The sequence below is a fragment of the Micropterus dolomieu genome, linkage group LG23 (assembly GCF_021292245.1).
Source record: "Micropterus dolomieu isolate WLL.071019.BEF.003 ecotype Adirondacks linkage group LG23, ASM2129224v1, whole genome shotgun sequence".
Taxonomy (NCBI): Eukaryota; Metazoa; Chordata; class Actinopteri; order Centrarchiformes; family Centrarchidae; genus Micropterus; species Micropterus dolomieu.
In genome coordinates, this window is record NC_060172.1 from 26,138,799 (window position 1) to 26,160,601 (window position 21,803).

At 41.8% G+C, this 21,803-nt stretch overlaps 1 protein-coding gene across 14 annotated transcripts in view; it reads right to left on the reverse strand.

Moving 5' to 3' along the window:
* Nucleotides 1-21,803, reverse strand: part of msi2b (musashi RNA-binding protein 2b) — a 256,557-nt gene that overhangs the window by 99,070 nt on the left and 135,684 nt on the right. For all 14 annotated transcript variants that reach the window (XR_006823171.1, XM_046040319.1, XM_046040314.1 and 11 more), the window contains exon 7: nt 19,371-19,419. Coding sequence is in view for 13 of the 14 variants with exons in the window: in XM_046040319.1 (XP_045896275.1) it covers nt 19,371-19,419 (49 nt within the window). In the remaining variant the exon portion in view is untranslated. The remainder of the gene's footprint in view (nt 1-19,370; nt 19,420-21,803) is intronic.

The following is a 21,803-nucleotide window of genomic DNA, read 5'->3' on the forward strand; positions in this document are numbered from 1 at the left end:
TCAGCCTTTGCCAGCTGGGAACCCAACCTGTCAGCCCGTGCAATATTGTCCTTTGTCTGAGCTCTAACATTATCTCTATTGCTACTGTGAGCCTTCCTGAGGAAAGAATAATCCTTTTGTGGTTATCTCTAGCTTTCATTAGAGGACGTTATACAAGGAGTCTAAGACACAACAGTTACAACCACGACCACAATAATGCAAATCTGTCCAAACAGCAGTCTAAAACTATTCCATTTTCAATTATATAAAACAGGGAAAAGCAGAAAATCCTAACATTTGTGGGGCGTTGACCAACAAAGGCCTTTTTGTTAAAAAAAAAGAAAAACAATAATTGATTATGAAAATAGCTCATTCACTCCAGTCATGTTATCCATCCCAAATAAATCTAAACCCAAATAACATCATAATTTACTACATAATAAGTGTATAACACTGTTGTATCCACTCTGGCAGATAAGTAAGTTCTTCCATAACTGTGTATGTGGGAGTATTGGTGTGTGTGTGTGTGTGTTTGTCAGCAGGTCTGTGTGTCCTCAGTAAGTGCCACATCAACAACATTAACTTGGAGGACAAAGGAGGGCATAAAAACACACCGAGCCACACACGCCAAGGCAGTAACAGAAAATAGATGGAGTAGCAACACACACTATTTTAATTATCCCCTTGTCTAACCTGCCCTCCAATTACAAATAGGGATGTATAATAATCCATCTATTGATGCATGAAAGACAGGACAATAACACAGGAGCTGAACATGGGCAGGATGAGTGGTGGTTTGAAAAAATGAGCTCAGAGAGGCTCAAACTAAGGTTGGACTAACTAGAATAAATAGAATAACTTTGTTCAAATTCACCAAGATAAACCATCATTCTATATACTGTGTACTTGCATATTGGAAGAGACTATGAAATAGTTGAGAGGCAGTGTTCATCACCATCAGAGACTTCAAGATAAAATACATGATTACATTTATGATAGTGCAGTTAAACGATAAAGACACTGCAGAGTACGCTGTATTCCACTGAGAGATGGGCATAATGAATATGCTCTGGCTAATTTATGCTGGCTAATTTGTCTACATTTGGTAAATCTTTTTAAGACTGATTTTCTCAGCAAGTACAAATGCAGAACAACATTAAGTAAACAGCAGTGAGGAGGATTGCTTTTACATTTTGCTACTTTAAAGTCAATGTTCTGCGACAGTTCTTTTTTCATATAGTGTGTCATTTCAGTCAGAATTTATGTGTGAGAATTAACAGGCTGCGCTGCAGACAACTGCCATTTGTCTTCCTCCTGCTCATGAGAATGCTGCTTTAACCTGAGTACCAGATGATTTTGTGTTTTATTACAAGTGGCACTATGAAAGATGCCTGTATAAAAAACAATGAAAAACTGCCACACACTAAAACTAACAATGTCTGGTGACAATAAGGAAAGTAAATAGCCAATATGGCATTATAGGCAGGCGAGTGTGAACACACACACTCACACAGCTATCGTGTTTGTCCTCCCACATCTGAGCTTTGGAGGTCTCTAACACGCACTTTTGTTCAGGTGTCGTGGATACTTCTCTTTTCACATGTCACGTTGCTTGTTTGTGCCAATCCTATTCCCTGAACATACAACACAGTGGCCGTGACAACAGCTTACAGAAAGCAAAAGTGCAGCGTGAAAGCATCCTCTTAGTGCAGAAAGTGAGGGATCGAGAGCTAGCAACATGTAATATCCACTGGTCAGACAGGCTCCAGAGGCACCAAGGACAATTCTAGGCTGACTGCAGCAATGTATACATCTGTCTGCCCTACTCTTGTCAAAATTCTTGGTTTCCATTGCTGCATGTTGATGTCTCTACTTGAATCACCTATAAAATCGTTTATAGCTATTCTGTGTGAAGACAGCTATGGATCACCGCAGGACTCTGAATATATTCTGTTATGTTGGTCCGCTGCTTCTTACACTGTTCTCATAACTAGGGATCAGTATGCCTAATGCCAGTCTGCCCTAATACTAACCTTATACAGCAGACTGGGTACTGGCCACAACGTGACTGATTCACAGTGAATGCAGTTTTTTAGTACCACAGCAATCCCTGGCTTTGCCTTACATAAAAATGATTCCACGCAGTAAAGTACATACATTTTAAATGTGGGAGAAAGAGAGCGCTGGTATCAGATTATTACACATTCTGGGCAGATACCCAGAGATGAGTTATTGGATTCAGTATCGGGAGAGAAAAAGTTAGATCTGTGCATCCTGACTCACAACCTGTCTTTCCTTAACTGGAACTACCCTCTTTCAAGCCACATTAACAACTTTGTGAAGTCAAACACAGCCTCTGACTGCACCACAAAGACTAAGTGATTATATTTAATCACCATCCCTTGACTGCGTAAATATTCCCTTCGTGTGTCAGTTGATATGCCAGTTCACACACACCCATCCATATGTGAATACAAAGAAAACACAGTGAGCGCTGAATGTTTGGAGCAGAAGAAGACTTAGTGGTCCTTCTCCATCCCTGCAGGCAGTAAAGCAGGCTGCATGGCAGCCCTGTCTCCAAAGACAAGTTAATAAGATGGAGCAGTCCCCGGGGGCAACAGCCGGTGAGCATTATCACTTTGATGGCAGCCCGAAAAACTGACACATAACTACGAAAGAACTCCCAAAAAGAAGCTATTAATTACCCCCTCTCACTAGCCACTGCTGCAGAAAAAGTTAATTTGACAATCTGGAAGGCAGGGATTGTTTCGAAATAAGGGATTTTCCCTCCCTCCCAACACATCTTCTGCAATTATCATTTTTTGTTCAGTCTATTCATACACACTTCTCAATTTTTATTTTTCCAACTCTCCTTCTCACACATGTATGACCACAAGTGTAAAACCACAAGGAGGTGTGGGGCAACACAGCACATATCAGCTCATGTTAACCGCCCAAAGACCACTTCTACAGACCTTTGATATGATGAATAAATCATGCCGCATGAAACCAAGGGGAGAGAAGTTCCTCTCCTGAGAACCCACATTCACTTAGTGCTGCTCGACTCAAACACAAGTATCTCCCCCCCATCTAAATGAGCCACACATGGCTGTGCTAAAGCAAAACTGTCACACACTGAAGAAATATTGATCATTACACAATTTGTTCCCTTTTATTTCAGCCATTGTAATTAAAAATAATTGAGTAGTGGGGAGGGCAGGTGCTCGCATCAACAATTTTTTTCACCAATTAGCACTACAATAATATTGCCCTGGATATTGTAGATGATATTATTAGCATTTTGATGGAACACAAGTGCCTGCATGCCTGCACGCCTGCAACAGTTCTCAAGTGGAATCTTTTCACCGAGATTCACCAGGGAAGAGTCACTTCTGGTTCGACAAAACAGAATCAGAAGGCATTATATTACGCTGCTGCATAAAGTGTTCTGTAAAGCCATGTTAAAGATTCAAAGAAAGTCCACCAACCGTGCAAGCAGAGCAGAATTAGGCCATTTGCAACTGACCACACATATCAGATACCACATACATTAAACTGGATTTTTGACCTGATCTGAACCTGTGAACCCCAACAAAAAACACAATACTGGTCATCAAAAATTTGGTCCACAAAAATCTGACAAATGTTTTTAACATCATGGGCAAGACTTGTGTGTTCTCATACAGCCAGCTGGTCTGTTGTCAGAGGCCTAAAAAATTGGTTCTCCAACCACTTGGAAGCATGTATACAGTGTGTGATGGTTTACTCAGAAGAATCAGAATCAAATTTGAAGAGTTGAATTTCTGTGATACATCTCACATATTTTCTCAGTAGCATCTAGGATTATCTCGCAAAAACCAGAGGGAAAACGTAACTAACAATTGTTCTGGTCTAAAATGACTTCTTTCTGTGCTTTCTGGCTATGCAAAATGAGTGTAGATGCTAATTTGCAATCTTGACCAGTGGTATCTAAAGTCCGTGACAAAAGAAGAAGCTCACTTACTTATCGGACTGGCGTTAATCAGCCTGAAAGTTTAAATATAGTTTTCAGACAATATTGAACTAGTTTTCAGGTGTTAGCCATTCCATGAAATGATCTACTTATGTTAAACTATTTATGTAACACAACTACAGCTGAAATGATAAGTCAATAAATCGATTTTGTCCAGCCTAGGGGAAGGCCAGAATGTAGACTGCTTTTCTGAAACCTTTGTTACTCATTGTCTTGCCCCATTGTGGTTTGATGTGTATGTAGAGTATCGGGCTGTGTCTCCTCCTCTTTTTAAACTTCTTTCACATTGTGTTTTACAGAAAAAAAATGTAGCTATGCTGGAGCACTTCCCCGTGCTGCCAGCAGGCTATTGTATTGGCCCGAACTATTGCTGTCTTACTGGTGTTGCCTTTATTTTGTTGGTGAACTTCTTTATCCCAGTTGGATATATTGGACCTTTCTGGCTTTCAGTCAATCCAAGCTTCCTGACAAAATAAACAAAATAGACATTTACAGTACTCTATATGGCTTTACGAAACAGTTTGAAGCTTCATTCATAATGCTGACATTCAAATTCCAAATCAACATTTTTTATTTTTTTTTTGGAAGGCCTATTCGTTCTGTGTAAACTAGGTATTCCTGCACAGTTGCAAATAAAGATTAGGCAACACCAGTATTAATAGTATTTTACTATTTGCAGAATTAGATTCCAGTGGCAACTGCATAGGGTTGTTTGTTTTATTTCTTTGATTCACTGCTTTGTTCTCGCCAACACCGCTCCCTCTCTTCATTCGCTCTCTAGCTCGCTTAACCACCGCTGGTCTAGCTCTCTCGCTAGTTGGTATGGAGAGGGCAACTCTGAATCGTGTGTTTACAAATTGCAATTACACAAATCCTACTCATTATGTCTTTACTCAACACAAAAAGATTAACTCATTTAATCCATCACTTTATTCAAATTGAAGATTTTGTTAGGATTTTCTTTTTTTTAGGGTGATGTCAAAAAATATGACGAAGCTTCATTCAAAAACCTCAGTAGAAGCTTTAAATGTAAAAAAAAAAAAAATACACATCCCTAGTACTCTAGTGATTTGACTTCTTTTGTGTTGTTAATACTATGATTTGGCAAAAACACCTCACCTAACATTCATGCCAACGGGGCATTTCACAATTGCACTGAATTAACTGTGTGTAATAGAGAGAAAAAGAGGGAGAAGGAGAGAAATGGAAAAGGGGAGTGTCAGAGACAAAGACAGAGAGACAGACATAGAGAAGGAGACTGAGACAGAGAGATCAGAGAGCTGGGGACAGAAGAACAGCCAACGATAAATGAATTCCCAAGAGAAGAGGAGGGACATGGAGAAATTACAGAACAAAAGGAGAAGACAGAAATGACATTTCTTAAGGGACTGCTGTGTGGCATTTGTAGGAAGAAAAATGAAATGTGAGGACCAGAGAGAGATGGAAGGCGGGAGAGGGCATGGGGAGAATGGAATGAGTAAGAGCGAGACACAAAAGAGAAAGTGTGTGAGAGGTAAGACTAATTTATGAGAAATGAGGCAGGAGTCAGTGAGGCTAGCTGCTGTTGCTGTCTGATGGACAGGGTGGGGGGAGGGGATGGGGGTGAAGGTGTATGTGTGTGTATGGAGGGGGCTAGGTTTTGCAGGTTGGTGGACAGAGAAGAACCTGTGATAAGGATCCTTTGAGGCGGCATTTCAAAAAATGTGAACTCTCCAGAAATGGGAGATAAAAATAAAACAAAGGAACATCACTTCTCTTTGGAGGAGAATCTACCTGGCAGGTAGGGAGAGCAATGAGAGACAAGGGTGAGAAAGAGTTTGGGTAGGAAACAAAGAGGGAGAAGCACAAGGGAATGAGCAAAAGAAAAAAAAATGTGTGAAGTGACAGAGGCGACAAAGAGAAAGCGAGGAAAAGATAACGGAGATAAAGTGAGATGAGAGGCAGCTGCCTTTGACGCAACTGCTCTTCAACTGTGGCAGTTTGGAAAGGGGGAGGGCATGTGGTTGTATGTGCGTGTGCATGCACATGCATGCACGTGTGCAACCCTAAGTGTAGGCAAGTATCTGTTATGATAAAGTTCACATAAGCGTGAAAGGTGGGATTGATGATAAGGCAGCTGCTCATTTGTAGTGCGTAAAGAGTTGGTTCCCACGTGCTCTAAGTACACAAACACAGAGAGACACAACCGCTCACACACACAGGCAGACAGAAAAGCTGCCTCTGGAGGTATCGAGAAACACTCGGGGGCCTACAAAATATTCAAGGCTCTCCTCTAGACAGAATCCCCTCCCAAAGCTTGCTGACAGAGGAGCGCAGTCAACCTCCTCTTTCAAGCAGCGCACCGTCTTTATTTGCCCTAGTCTTACAGCTTGCTCGTACTGTATCAAAGCCAGGACACACGCTGCTGTGTGAAGTGCCATCAACGTACACGGTGTTGCGCACCTTCTCCTCCTCACACATGCCTGCATTCTCTTTATGCCTCTTTCTATCCCGCTCGCACACAGAACTTTGAGAGAACAGAGCGGGGAGCAGAGAGGGGCTGGCAGCCGCGATGAAAGACAGTGATGAAGGTGCGGCTGTAAAATACACTGTAGACGTCATCTATCTACTGATGGAGAGAACACATCACACAGACACACTGTCTTTTAAGTTCAGTCTCTCTAAGCATGAGCCCTATACAGATCAGCACCAAAAAGCGCAGATTTACACAACCATGTGTTTCCTACATGAATAAACACACGAACACACAAATAGTAAGCCTTTCTCTCCATCTCTCTCCAATTACACTGCCAATTCCAAACAAAGGCAACTGGGCAAAAGGCTTATTAATCATATCATCATCCCACATGCATTGCTTTGTAACCTCATGAACTATTGATGGGCTGCCATGCCAAGGGTCTCTTACAGCTGTGAGGTTTTTGCTGGGTAAAGCAACATTAGCCAAAAAAATAAGCCTAATGATGTCAGATGTCATCCCTGACCCCTATAATTTCACAAATTCAGATTTATTGCAGATCATTATGCATTGCGCCCGTGCGTATCCACTGGGATTTGGTGTTTGCCTGTTTGTTTGAGTATAAATATGTGTGTACTGGACAATGTCATATAACGAGGGTGGCTGGCTGAGGGCTTGTTGTCTGTGGGACACTGCAGCGGGGCAAGGCACATAACACAGAGAATGGGCCCCCAGGCAGCCACCCATTTTATACAGCGCACACACACACATTCACTTGCATAAATAAAAACTCACAGCACACCTACACAGAAGCGCACAGTTAAACACACAAAGACGGACTTGGAACCTGTCAAGTGCGAACAAACTGATGACAAGACGGCGACAGATGGATTCACTGAGGAGAGACGAGCTACGCATTCAACTCAATTAGCAACGTGCTGCTGCATGACGCCGATGGGATATGGAATCTTACCATGACTGGCAACCTGTCAATCGAGCAACAGAGCTGCAAAACAAGCATCATGCAAGATGTAATGAATTAAATTTAATAAACCAATAAATTCATTCATTTATTAATAAATGGTATAAACCCGTGGAGTGGCAGCTCTGCATCAAAAAAACAGGGCATAATGTGACCAGGGAGCCTAAATATCCCCAGGCGCGCACATATAAAGAAGAAACTGGCAGTGAGGAAAAAAGAGGCGGAGGTGGCAGTGGGGAGAGACAGGAAAGAGGGAAGAGAAAGAACAATGGCTGCTTACCTCTTTCTCTCTTCACGAGTTCTGTTCATACATTATCCTGCCATGGTACCTAATGAGCCAGGCATCTCCACCCTGACACTTACGCTTGACTAGGTAACCCTTATTACAGTGAGGCAGGATACTCACTCTCTCTCTCTCTCTCTCTCACACACACACACACACACACACACACACACACACACACACACACACACAGAACTGACCATCACAGGTCATCCCAGCAGCTGTGTGATGAGGGAGCGTGAAAACATTGTTGGTCACTTGTGATGTAAAGGAGCCTGCCATATTCAAATGCATCTTTATTGTCTGTCGGAAGAAATTGTTATATAATGGTTTAAGTGTGTTTGTGTGTCAGTTTCAGACATGTCAAGTTCCTATTCTTACAAATACATGAAGCAGCCTGAAGGCTGCTGGTGAATATGGGGACAGACACCATGTGCCCTTTCTTTATCATTGGTTATTACCGATGCTTCATTGTTCATGACGGCAGACAAAATTGCTCTTTTTGCTGCTTTTTAAAGCTACGCACTCAAAAAAACACAACAACAAGTCTATCTTGTCTGGGACCATACCAGTCATTGCCAGGATGTACCCTGCAGTGCTATGATTGTTTTGGCTGCTTCTGTATAAAAAGCTCTTCCACTTCAAAAAAGCCTCCTACAACTGTTTAAGTGGTAAACCAGCAGGGCTGTGGGAGGCCAATCAGCTGCAAATACAGTAGGGGCAACATGGTAAAAGTTGGTCAAATAAACATCAAACCTGCCACTCAGTGTAGAGTGGAGGCGGGAGAACTGCTTTGAAAGGAGGGATGACTGGCATGCTGGATAAACACTTTGAGTGACATAAGATACTCAGTTTGACCCTCAAAGCACAAAGGATAAGAACGAAAAAATGTAAGACAAAAAACAGAGATTGTTCTTTTTCCCTTTAATCTAAGATTAGATGCATGGACTGGAGGTGATGTAATCTAATTCAGCTTGCAATTTTTCTGTGAAAAGTGACTGTTGTGGCTCAGCAGCTGATTGTGATTTTCATCTGTGTGGGTTGATGTATTCTGACCACCATCACACTTAAGGGGGATAGTAAAAGCACTAACTTTAGCAGTTGCGATGAGACATGATAGTAAGTTTGATGTTGTCCTCTTTTAATGGAATTTGATAGCTTCTAATGAAGATACATTGAAGCTCTTACCCTGATATTTTTATACGAAGAGTATGCTATCACACTGTAACTCAATACATACTGTTTAACAAAACAGCTCCAACTCCAACAATTTGTGTTTGGTTTTAAATGCATCTATGCAAGTTACACGTACATTCATTTGCCTGTAAAGTATATAAATCAGAGACTATCCATTGTTAAACAGTACTGAGTAATAGTATGACATATCAGATTTCTGTATATAAAAATCAGGAACAGTCGACAAACATTATTTCATGTTATAAAGCTGTAAAAATGTAAATGTGTCCATAAACAGTATCTTTAATTGCAGTTATTTCATTTTCTGTGGAATAAAAATAACACATTTCCCTTTCACCTAAACAAAAGGAACCACACGTCTCTTAGTATTTAATCTGATAAGTCATTTCCAATTAACATTGCATTCTGCTTCTTTTACATATCGATACAATCAGTAGAAATTTTTGAAAATCCTAAAATGATTACCTTTTCAATAGAGAACTGTGGGGAGTACAGATGTTTTTGCAGTGCATCTGTGGGTGTGAAGGCTATCAAAAACATGTCCATGTGATCAGCATGTTTTAAAAATGTTACAAAGATAAGAAGCGACATGTTTTACTAACACAGCACAGCAGACACTTAGCTAATTCCCTCATGTGCTGCGCTCAGCTGTAAGACGCCTGGGTAGGCACCAATCGGGCTGTAAATACAGGGGACAATGCAGAGGGAAGCTTCCACATCCCCTGTCTGTCTCAGTAACATTCTCATGCATATCAGATATAAAAACAATATTCCTGTAGTTATATAACCATCTTGTTGTATCTTTTTATTTTTTTAAATGTCTTGACTTTGACACTTTGCAGTAGCTACATATTATCCAGATTAAGAGGAGCTTGTCAAACAAGCAATGTGTGTGCATGTCTTACATCTTGTGTTTGTGTGTATTTGTGTGCGAGTGAATGTAAACTCAGTATTCCAGGTCACGGTGGCTGCAATCTCACAGGAGGTTTAACCTTGGTAAATCCACTATTAGGTGTTCTGGCAATGATGATGTGAGCAGTAGATCCTCCCCGATGGTTTCACTTTCTAAGAGCATCCAGCAGGTCACAAATAGAGAGGCTGTGGGGGTATTACAAGGTCAAAGGTTGGCTAACTCTCAATATGATGACAATTCCACACTGGCATTTTCATTTCCTGAAGAGACTGATTCCCCATGGCAGCAGAGGCCAAAGATGTTTGCTTATTTTTGTTCAAATAAGTTCTTCTCTGCTTTTAAGAGAGATTATATACCACAAATATGCAATGTGGACTGTGTACACAACAAACTGTCTTTCCATTCACATATGCTTCATATCCATGAAAAATTCTAATCAATATGGCTTTCCAGTGCATGAAATCAGACCATGCCTATCATACAAAATGTGCCTTTCTGCACTTTTTTTTGTCCCTTTCATTTTGTCCTTCAAACGTCTTCAGAGGTGCGGCTGTGCAGCCAACCAGTGGGAGTAGCTGATGTTTTTAATGGCACACGGTTTGTCTCCTGGTGGTGAGATAAACATGGGGAAGAGATTAAAACCCCAGGCTTTCTTCCACAATCTCCTGCCTTCATCCTCCATCCCCTTGCAATGGCCATGCAGGGCCAGCACAGCAGACTCTAATTCAAAAACCAAGCCCATCCGGTCTATGAGGCATACTTGATCCTAAATAAAGCATACACTACTACATCAACATTGATAGAGGGACAGATGTCAGCAATGGCAGAAGAAAACAGACAGGTGACAAGGAGAGGAGGATTCTTTACCTTTTACCTATCACCTACCTGTCAAGTACACCTCATTGGGCTCATTGCAGTGATGTATATAGATACTACTGTAATGCTTCTGTTGATTTTGAGGTGTGTCCGTTGGGTCTCTAAAGTCAGAACATAGATCACACACAATCAAAAGCAAGTAGCACGGCCAGAGGCCAGGCTCCTTACTTCATGCTTTGCCTCACCAGTGGGGATGGTAAGATTCACCAATTTGCATCAGTAGCAGTGTTGGGGGTAACGCGTTACAAAGTAACGCAGTACTGTAATCAGATTACTTTTGTCTGTAACACAGTAATGTACCGCATTACTGTTGATAACTTCAGTAATCACATTACAGTTCCTAATAACAATGATCATGTTACTTGCAAACTGGTTCTTGAACTATCCACATAACGGGAGGAGAGATAAATAAATCAAATGTTCCTTTTCGTGCGTGTTTGCTTAACACTTTTCTGACCTCACTTTTGACTTCAGCGCCAGATCATGAGGACGCAGAAGAGGAACAGGTTGTCTGAATACCGATTTGAGGGACTTCTGCCCAGGGTGCGAACTACGTGAGCTTAGTGTATTGCAACTTCCTTATATTGTTTCACTGTTAAATATGTGAGGTTTAAGGTAAGGTCCAGGCCTAGTTTTATTTTATCTTTTGTTAGATACATTTTGTGTATTTTGTGAAAAAATGCATAAATGAGATGCTTACTGAGTTACAGTAGAAGACAAAAAAATATGTTTAGTAAAAGTGGCACATTTATTTATGATTATTTATTATTTATTTATGATTTGCTGTTTGCTTAAAGCTGCAATGGACTGGCGACCTGTCCAGGGTGTATCCCGCCTTTCGCCCTATGTCAGCTGGGATTGGCTCCAGCCCCCCGCGACGCAGGATAAGTGGTTGATGATGGATGGTTGCTTAAAGCAACATTATTACAATAACAGCTTCAAAATCCTTTTGATGGTACACCGACCTGTAATAGGGAGAATGCCGTCACTGTCATTGCCACAACTTTTCAGCAAGCACGCTATAAGAAGAAGGAAAAAGTATATAATGTACAATATAAATTCTTCTGAAGAAGCTAGCTTGGTATTCTCAGTGTGGGTATCATGGCAGAGGCCTGGCAAAGTCACAGAACAAGATGTTGTCAAAGGAAGCGATAAATATCGGTATAGCTTTTACTCATTGGTGTGAGCTAAAAGAGCTAAAAGAATGTAAAACAGATGCCAAGCTGGCTCCCTTTCTGTTTGACTAGTAAGTAACAACTAGTGTTGTTGCTCTTGTTTGATGTTTGCTTGTGTTAGCAAAGTTTTCAACTTGAGCAAAATCGGCCAGAGGTTTTACAGACAGAGGTGTAGCTGCAAGCTATACATCTTTAGTTGATGTTAGCAAACTTACTAGATAACACACACTTGGACATCAGTAATATTACTTTAAGTGCTCTAGTGTCGGTTGCTGTCTAGCTTTGTTGGCTAGCTTGCCACTCAAGTTTCAAGCAACATTGTGTAACATTTCTACCATAAAATAACAGCTGGTGGAGAGCGGCACTGGTGTCGTGCCGGAGCCAGGCGATTGGGCAGCATAACTGGGCTCTGCGTGGCAGAGGTAAAGAGGCCGAAGAGAATTTTTATGGAGAAAGCTAAGAAGAGAAAAAGAGAGTGACCAAGTGACAGGCTCCCAGACGTTGGCGAAGCTGGCATTCTTTCTGTTGGACTAGTAAGTAACAGCAGTGAATTACACTCTGAAACGGTAGGTGTGCCTAAACGCACAAAAAAACCTACATGTACATAATGTTGCTTTTAGGAAAAACCAAAGAAATTAAATTAAACTCTGTACCATATTGAATTGCATGGCTTCACATTTTTTTATGCATTGTGTTCTATCGCATCGTATCACACTGAGGCAAATTAAATCGCACTGAATCGCATCACCATAAGGATGAATGGTATTGTACCACATTGGTAGCCTCTTCATATGTATCCTCAATGAATCAGATCGTTGGCAATGCATCGATGTGCGATGATAGAGATGCACATCCCTATTCCCCAGTGAGGCACAGGTTGGCTCAGCTTGCCCAGGAGCTGATGAGCTGCAGCAGTTATTAAGAGTGGCTAAACACATCATTTCCTTTGTCACTATGATTAGGCCAAGGCGAGGGGCCCTCAGGTGGAGGTAGACCCAGAGCGTATGATTAGCTCTGCCATTTAAATGACATTCACACTAATCGCTAATATCAGGTCTGTCAAGGTGAGAGAATACAATGAGGAATATGTCAGCCCATGTTGGAAGACTGAAGCTATGCAAGGAAAAGTGCAGGACTATCTGATTCCGCTTGATGCGAATGCTGTGTCAATCAGTTAAGTCAGGCAAAGCGGCTGATTGTTTTACTCTGCATCAGTGCTGCTATACAGTAGTCGCAGAGCACAGAGGAGCTGCGATCTGTAAACACTACAACTCCTGTGGAACCAACAGGGATTCAGTTGTTTAAAAAGGGATTGGCCCTTGCAAAAGTGCTGGTGAACAGATACTGTATTTGAGCTCTGTTGAAATAGGCTTTATTTTCTTGTAAAAAAAAAAAAATGTACTGGCCATTTGCATGCAGAGCTATTTGGATGAGAAATTAAAGAATTGGGTAACTTTTCTTCCTTCTCTTGGTGGAAATTCATCTCTGAAGTCGCGCCATCTTTAAAACTCAAATGACCCTGCTCCCTCTCTTGCCTGAACAAAAGAAGGCATTATCAAACCTCACTCTCAGCAGTGCTAGATCCATTTGGTAAACAGCCTGTGTCCTACAGTAGTAATCAGAGGGTATTTTTGAGGGATTTGCAGGCTGGCCAGGAGGCATCCGCTGGAGTGATCTCTAATTGCTAGAAGCGGAGGCCTAGACTGCCTGGCGCTCTTTTGAAGCCATCGGCAGCAGCTTCCAGCCAGAGGAGCCAGCAGGGGGAGGCTTCCCACTGAGGCACTCTCCGTTTTCTTTATTTCCTTCCCTTTTTCTCCCTCACCATGCCTTCATTCTACTTCTCCTGCTTTTCTTGTGCTCAGCGCCCCTTTCTTTCCATCCTGTTCTTTTCCTTCCCATTTCTTCTCTAACTGTACTTGTTTCCTTTGCCCACTCCCTTTCCCCTCCTCTCCTACTCAGTCAATGAGCCAGCAATCACTTTGCAGACAGACATCCTCTGCTCAGTCGGCCATGTTCAATCCCTAACACTGGTGGCTGATGAGGCATTGTGGTGACGTCAAATACCGGGGCTTTTCAGGGAGCAACAGTTAACCTGTGGAGGTGCTTCTGCTACAGGACTCATACTGGCAGTCTTTGCATAAAAAAATGAATGTAATATGCCAAAGAGATGAAAGATAATGAGGCCAATTATTTTTTTCTTCTCACCCAGTGAAGCAGGAGAGGCGAATTTATGTCAGATAGTTGGTGTATAATGACACCATATACCACTCAAGTCTTTGTTACTGTATGAGCTTGTGTATCCTGGGGCAGAGACTTTTGCTCTATAAAGCATAGTTTTGAAATTGTGACAAACACACAGGAAAACACCACAACTACTAAATAATAATATGATACTGTTAAGAAAGTTGCACTGTGTTGCATATTCATAGACTTAGGCATAATGCCTGGATTGCTTAGGTAGGGGCTATAACATGTACCTATAAAATGAACAAAGACACAAGACACAAATGAAAAAAACCCCACAACTGCATGCTGTCATCCACGCACACTCTCACAGACACACAACCAGTTTTTGGTTGTTTGGAAGGCAGCTCGCTCAGTGTGACATTGACTCCTCAGTGCCAATTCCACACTGGGAGCTGCACTTGCTAGCTTTGCTGCCAATCCAGGTAAAGAGATTACAGACGCACACAATGCAGTCTTCTATTTGTCTGCCAAGAAGAAAACCAGCCCTTTAAGCCCATAGAGAAAAAAAGGGCTATACACAAATTCACACAGCCTTGGCCCCGTCCTCGTTCAAAACCAAGAATCCTCTTCTTCTCCAGGAACATGGCTTCTAATGTGCGCCTCGCTCAGTGGCTCTCTCATACAAAGCAGCCTTGTGACTAAAAACAATTCAGCCTCCATTTCTTTATCCTGGTCCCCAACACTGCTGCGCACATTACGATTACTTGCATCATTCAAATAAAGAAGGAATTTGGCTTAAAATCAGTCACACTGTCATAAAGCTACACTAATGGGTGCTGTCTGGTTACAAACTATTGTAAAACAATATGAAAGAAATTACACTAGGATTTCATCATCCAACTTAATGGTGTAATTAAAAAAGGTAAGAGACAGCATGTGTATCACAAAATGCATGTAGGTGCCACCTTCAATATTTGAACCCATAGTAATTAACTAAAAACTTGATGAAAACTGCAGGGCTGACACTGATTTTTTAGTACAACAGATTTTTGCAGAGCATGACTCAAACAATCACCGTGGCATGCAGTTTTGACCCAATTAATCAGCTACTTATAATCGTAAGAGTGTAATTTAGCATTTGCATTGTATATACTTATCTTATTTGGATTCGTGTGGATTAGGTGTGATGCTGAGAAAGCTGCTTGTGAATAATCGAAACAGAGGGAGTGTATGTCTGTCCTATATATATATGTTCCCGTGAAAGGGGCCTGTGTGGATTAGGGGCGTGGAATTATGCTACAGAGAGATGTCTTGATGAAGAGAGCAGGGCTAATTTTGGTGTGGCTGAGTAGAACGTAAAGGTAGGGTACGTCATTTTAATTCAATACACAGGTTTGTCAAATTCAGAGACAAGGGCGTTTTTATAGCCATGATGTGTGTGTCAGGTAACGTTAAATGACTTGCCCATGGGCATTCAGCTTATTTTCTAGTTTGCCAAGACATGCTGTTGTTTAGATGTTAGCTACAGTAGCAGGACAGTTGAGATTATCGCTGTCTAGAGCTGGTGTGTTGGCTCTGGTAATTAGCTGATGTTAGTTACCTTATTTGCAGTGTTGTTGTTCGCTCTACATTATGGTATTTGTCCTGGCATTGGATTTCTCCAGAATCACATATCCCACCTTTAATAAAGGTTACGTATGAGCAGCAAGACAAAGAATTCCTCTATCATCTGTTGTACCTCTTACTTACCAATTAAATCCCGATGCTTTCGCAGATAACGATAGCTGCCACTCTTTCATCATAGACTTCATCCCCTCCGCTAAGAAATGCCATTTTTCTCACCTCAGCAACACTCTCCTTGGCACTACCAATTGTGTTTGACAGTAAAATCACATCTTAGATCATAGATAAAATGTCAGCCTGTGGGACGGGAGTAGGCAATGGATGACAGAATGATTTTGACTCAGGGCTATTTCAAAAGCTTTTATTTCCCACCCGTACAGATCGTCCTGTCATCCAGGGGTGGCGTGAAGTCATGTTGAGGGTGGTGGGAATGACGACTGATATGTGTAGTCCGTGACTGCTGTGCTCATGGCCTTGTCTAAGAACACAACCTGTGTTTTGGAGCCCGCACACACACACACACACACACACACACACACACACACACACACAAACGCAATGCAATGTGGACCTCATGCACTGCTGAAAAAAACTACCAGAAATAAAGGAATTAGTAATAATATAGTATATTTTGTGAAATATGTGATTACAAATATAGCGAGTTCTGTTTTTCTGTGACAAAATGAGTGTCAGGAGAAGAAGGGAAGGTTGAAGGGAGGAGGGGTGGTGGGGACACTGCAGTAGAACGTGGAACAATAGGCGCCCTCTGGCATCAACCTCTGGACAGCCCAAGCTGCTCACCAAAGACACTGAGCTCACCCACAATGAGCTGCTGCAATGGGAAGGAAGGCTTTAGAGAGTTCAATTTCCAACACAATTGGCCGTATTCTACTCCTTTAAATGCCAAGAAGATGGTGTGCAGCGTGTGCCTTTGTGAGGAGCTTTGCTTACAGCGGGTGTCCTCTAGCAAGAGAGACAGAGAGAAACGGAGAGATGGCGAAGACAGGCAGGGTGGGGAGATGGTGTGGGGACAGAAATAGTGGGACTGTGTAAAAGAAAAGGAAGAAAGAATAAGACTGAATGACTGGGAGAGATAGAGAGCAAGGGGGTGGGGGGTAGTACAGAAAAAACGAGAAGGGTAGAGAATGTCTCCTCTGGCTGTCGTTTCGCCCAGCCTCGCAGGGACCGTCTGAAGGACAATGCTGCTACTAGTGGAGTGTGACGTTTGTCCTCTATCCAATTCAACACAGCCCCAAAGAAAACACACTTACAATCAAGTGTCGATCATGCATTTCATACACAATAAACACTTCCAAACAAAATACAATGCGTTATAGTAATATACAATACAGCCTCTATGTAAAAAAAGCTTAATAGGGAAAAATGAAAAGGCACTGAGATACGTTAACATTCAAATGAGGTGAAGTCAGAGTGTGCCACAGCAGGCCCAAGAAGAGATCACCTTTTACTGCTCTGAATTTTACCTCAGCCACCCAGACCTTTCTTTTTTGAAGGAATAATTTCACTTACTTGTACACAATTCCATAACATACTGTAAGTATGTGGTCTCTTTGGAGTGTTTAGTTTGCTAGAAAAACAAAAGTATTATTTTTTACCTCATACAAGCATTACTAAATCTTAACATACTTTCTCCTTGTTTTACCTCAGCAGAAACTTTTAGGCTGCTGTTGCTGCTTTAGGGTTTGGGTCAGAGCAGATAAAATTTGGTTGCAATGCATATCTAAGCTCGACATCACACGTGTAAATTACAGTGTGTCTGTGTGGCAGGTATGACAGCATTCCAAATTAACAAGAAAAACACCTGCGTTAGTTATCAGAAATATGCTCTTTCCTGCAGTGCTTCGCAAAAGCATGAACTGTTATTTTCGGGACTTGTAATTATGGAATAGGCACCACGGTTTTTGAAGAATTGGATTGTGTAACGTTTGGATTGTTAAATAAAGAATGTGTTATTTTTATCTATTGCGGTGCTGAAGAAAAATCCGGAATTATTTTTTCATGAATCAATCTGTAAGATAAAAATGACCAAGGGCGGAAAATTGATTTGGACTGTAGGCTGCCAGATGCCCATCCCTGGATCTGTAGGCAGTGTTAAAGTGGGCCCAGGAACTGGTTTCACTGATAATATATTCAATGTCCTTTCCTTTGTGTGGTCACAGGGCAGCTGAGCCATTAATATTACACAATCACACCAATGGCTGTGATGAATTATTCAAAGTTTCTTATGGGTCTGTAATAGTATATGCAATTCATCTTGAAGACCTGTTGTGTTTTTAAGATGAACACAGCAAATATCTATTATTTCTTATTCCTACTGGAACAAAATATCAAAATGCTAGTAAGAAGAAACAGCAACTCTAGGAAGCACTGCACCTGCCTCAGTGTCACACTCAATATAAATACGTCCCCTGTCATCAGAAAAATTGCTAAGGAGGCTGTTTCTCCATCATTGTCTTCATTTGAAGGGCATTTTGCTGCCCAAAGGCAAACGCCTAACACACTCCCCGAGCGTGGCGCCCATCCCCTTTCACAGAGGGCTGGCAGTGCAGCAGACAGGAGAGAGAAGAGTGAGAAATAAGAGAGGGAGAGAAAAAAGCCGTCGTCTCAAAGTAGACCTCACACTGGGTTCTGTCACTACAGATCAAAATCCCCTCAAAGCCATAGATCACTTCCACTATAGTTCACATGTTCCACACTTAGAAACTGTTTACCAGACTCAAAGAGTTCATCTGCACAGTCTACACAGAGTACACACACACAAAGATACAGTAGAAAGTAGTGCACACACACACACACACACACACACACACACACACAAAACAATACAGCTTTCGATCCAAGCCAACTGCACTTAAACATTTATACAGGTTGAGAGGATGAGTCGCTCACTGCAAGCAAATGTTTACATCTATATGGCAAAACAGCGCTCAGCCCGGTTCAGTGAGATGGTGCGATGCCAGCTCTGCCTACAAGTGAGCTGCCTGGTGTGACAAACAGGAAAGCGTCTGCTCCTTTTTCTGGCGGAAATACCTGTCAGTGCCTGTCGACTATTCATGCACACCATGATACATACACACAGGGACAGTCTGTCTCCTAAAAGTTCCTTTAACGCACCTACGTGAGGATTCATAGCCAATAACAGCCATCTCGCCCAGGGCTCAGGGTAAGTGACAGCCCTATATGTGCTTAGTGGTTAAGTAAAATACACAACGCTGCATTGTGGTGCAGGGAAGGAAACCTGTCTTTGGAAAGTCCTCTGCTTGAGAGAGAAACGTCCCCTCATCTGAGATAAGGAGCCGATGAGAGATAGCGATAAAGTCAGTGCTCCTCCTGGGCCTTATCTGATGCTGTTATCTGACTGCACAGCACCCACCATCTCACAATCATCACACCCTTTAAGCGCCTCTCTGAAACACTCACACCAGCATCATCATCACACGCGCACACACACACACCATCTAATGCTCAAACATTCTAAACACAGTACCAGCTTATTGATTACTTTGACACGCTCCCATTGTTGAACAGACGGTACACCTAATATCAAGTAAGATTGGAACTGTTCTGTGTTATCTCATGGGGAAAGGACATAAAATGACTATTTTCTCACCTTTCAGAAAGACACAGCAAAAAACAGGAGAAAAGAGAGCAGACGCTGTGCACTTACCTCTATGTCTGTTAGTAGTCTTATCAAACATAAGCATGGCGTCATCAACCTGGAAGACATAAGAAAGAAGTACTGACATTAGCTTAATCTTTTCAGCAGGTACCTCACCTTCTCACATCTCATTCTACTCACTGTAATTACTCTTAGAATATATATTGTTGCTGCTTTACACTTCTTTCCAAGCACTTCTCTCCTACATAATCATTCTGCGATCACAGGATTATTGTCATGAAACCATTTCCCTTCCTGTATGTAGCTTGTAAATTATGATCATATAGGAATTTAAGCAATTGCAGTGGTTTCACTCATCGTCTGGATGAGATGTGGCAAAGATGTGTGAGAAAAGTGGCAACAGAAGAGAAAATTAACAATAATGACGAGCAGTGAAAAAGTGGAGAGCTGTGTGGACAATATGTTTATTTTGATGAACACCAATGTCCGGTCTTGGGGAGGGTGACAGATAGACACATTACACTAAGCGAGCGTGAGACAAATGGGATCCTTCCTCATCTCACAGCCACAGCGGCAGCAGCATCCTCCATAATATCATCCCTCATCATGTCCAATAAAGCCACACACAGACAGACAGCATTTTTTCTTCACACATCTCTAAGAAACAGATCTCTAGACACACTCTGCTTTCTATAACTATGACGAAATGCTTAAAAAACAGAGACAGGCATGCTCATTTATTCTGTGATTTTGTCTTGGGAGAAGAATAAAAAAAAACACTGAGGGTTAGAGAGCAGCCTAAGATATAAAAAAAAGGAAACACTCATTTTCCCCCCTGGTTATGGTCTCTAGGTAAGTGTAACGGTGTACAGAGGAGGCTTGATGCTGTTGAGAGGGAAAGATGGCCGCACAAGCATGCGTTTTTCATGGGATAGTGAGAAAGCATCGCGAGGAGATGGGAAGATACAAGAATAGCGGTCTCACTCAAGCCGAACTGTCTGATTAAATAAAGAGAAGTGCCTGGCAGCTAGGCAGACTAGTGCTGGCACACTGTTCATGCCACCCTCTTGCCACACATTTGGCACAAAAGACGTTGGCACAGCATGTAGGGCCCCAGTTACTCATTGCATGGCTCACAGGCCACATGCGGCTCCCAGGCACTTTATTTGCACCTCCCCAAAATATTTTCCAAAATTGCCAAATATAGCTGGCAACAGTCATATGGATTTTAAGTGACCTATACACATGGTATGTCTAAATTTAACACAATGTGTTCATCTATTATCTTGTGGAACTCAGCACCTGAAGTAGGCAGGGAATCAGAGCCCACAGGTCGATGCCGGCGGAGTGGCGGGGTTTATAAGTTTGCAGCAGCAGCTGTGGCAAAACAAAACACTGGACAGATAATAGTGAAGTTAAGCAGACAAACCTATTATGCCTGTTGCACACTAGAGGATTTATAAATCTTAACCGGAAAAACAGGATACCACAGACATACTGATTGAAATAACCTATTTTAATCTAAATAAGTAGAAAAAAAGAATGGACCACCAGATGATTCAGTCAAGACGCAAGACCACACACTTTGCGTTTATCCTAAACAATTTCAGTGTGGCGATTCCGGGGACTTGGATCTTGCAAAAACTTGTGTGATCAAACGTGACTTCAGACATAAACAGACATGGAGGCACAAAAAAAGAATAAATCTGTGGCTGAGAAGAGGGAATCAGCATGGCTTTTACATTTTATAGCATGAGCTAATACACAACACATTGGTGACACTTCCTGGATCTAATTGGCTGTTGCAGGTTTCTGATTTGCTGGCTCCCCTATGTTGAATGGAAAGGAAATCAGGAGCATCTGATCAAGTCAGTGGCCTTAAGATTATGTCTGTAAACCCCTTACACTACAGGATCATTTGGGTCGATAATCTCTATCGACCAGCCTCGGATCGGGAACACCCCCTTGATTGCCTACATTAGAATGGGTGGGTTGGACATGTGTTGCATTAAGTATAGTGTCTTGTATCAGGGAGTAAGTAGCGTATCTTGCGTTGTCTGTTTTAAGTGACTGTACCATCAATTACATTGAATAAACAATTAAACAAAAGCATCACTTCCTAAAGCCCATATCAGGAAGACAACGTAAAGTAGGCAGTCTATATGAAGTTTAAAAGATAAAATAGCAACGAATTGTTAATTGTGAGTGTAAATTCACTAGCGCTACAACTGTGTTACTGTCTTGCACTTCTGTGTTTTCTTTGTTGACACACCACACGGGCACAAAGAAAATGCAGCAAAAATAATTGCGTTTGCTGTGTCTGAAAAATGTGCTATCTGATGACTGTGTGGTGGGAAAACATATAAAAGTAGTGTACAAATAAGCAGCTGCCAAGCAATATCGCCTGCAGCAACAGTTTTATAAACAAACATTTATAATGTCACGTAACCTAACCTCTGTCTGATGCCAGGCGATCTAATG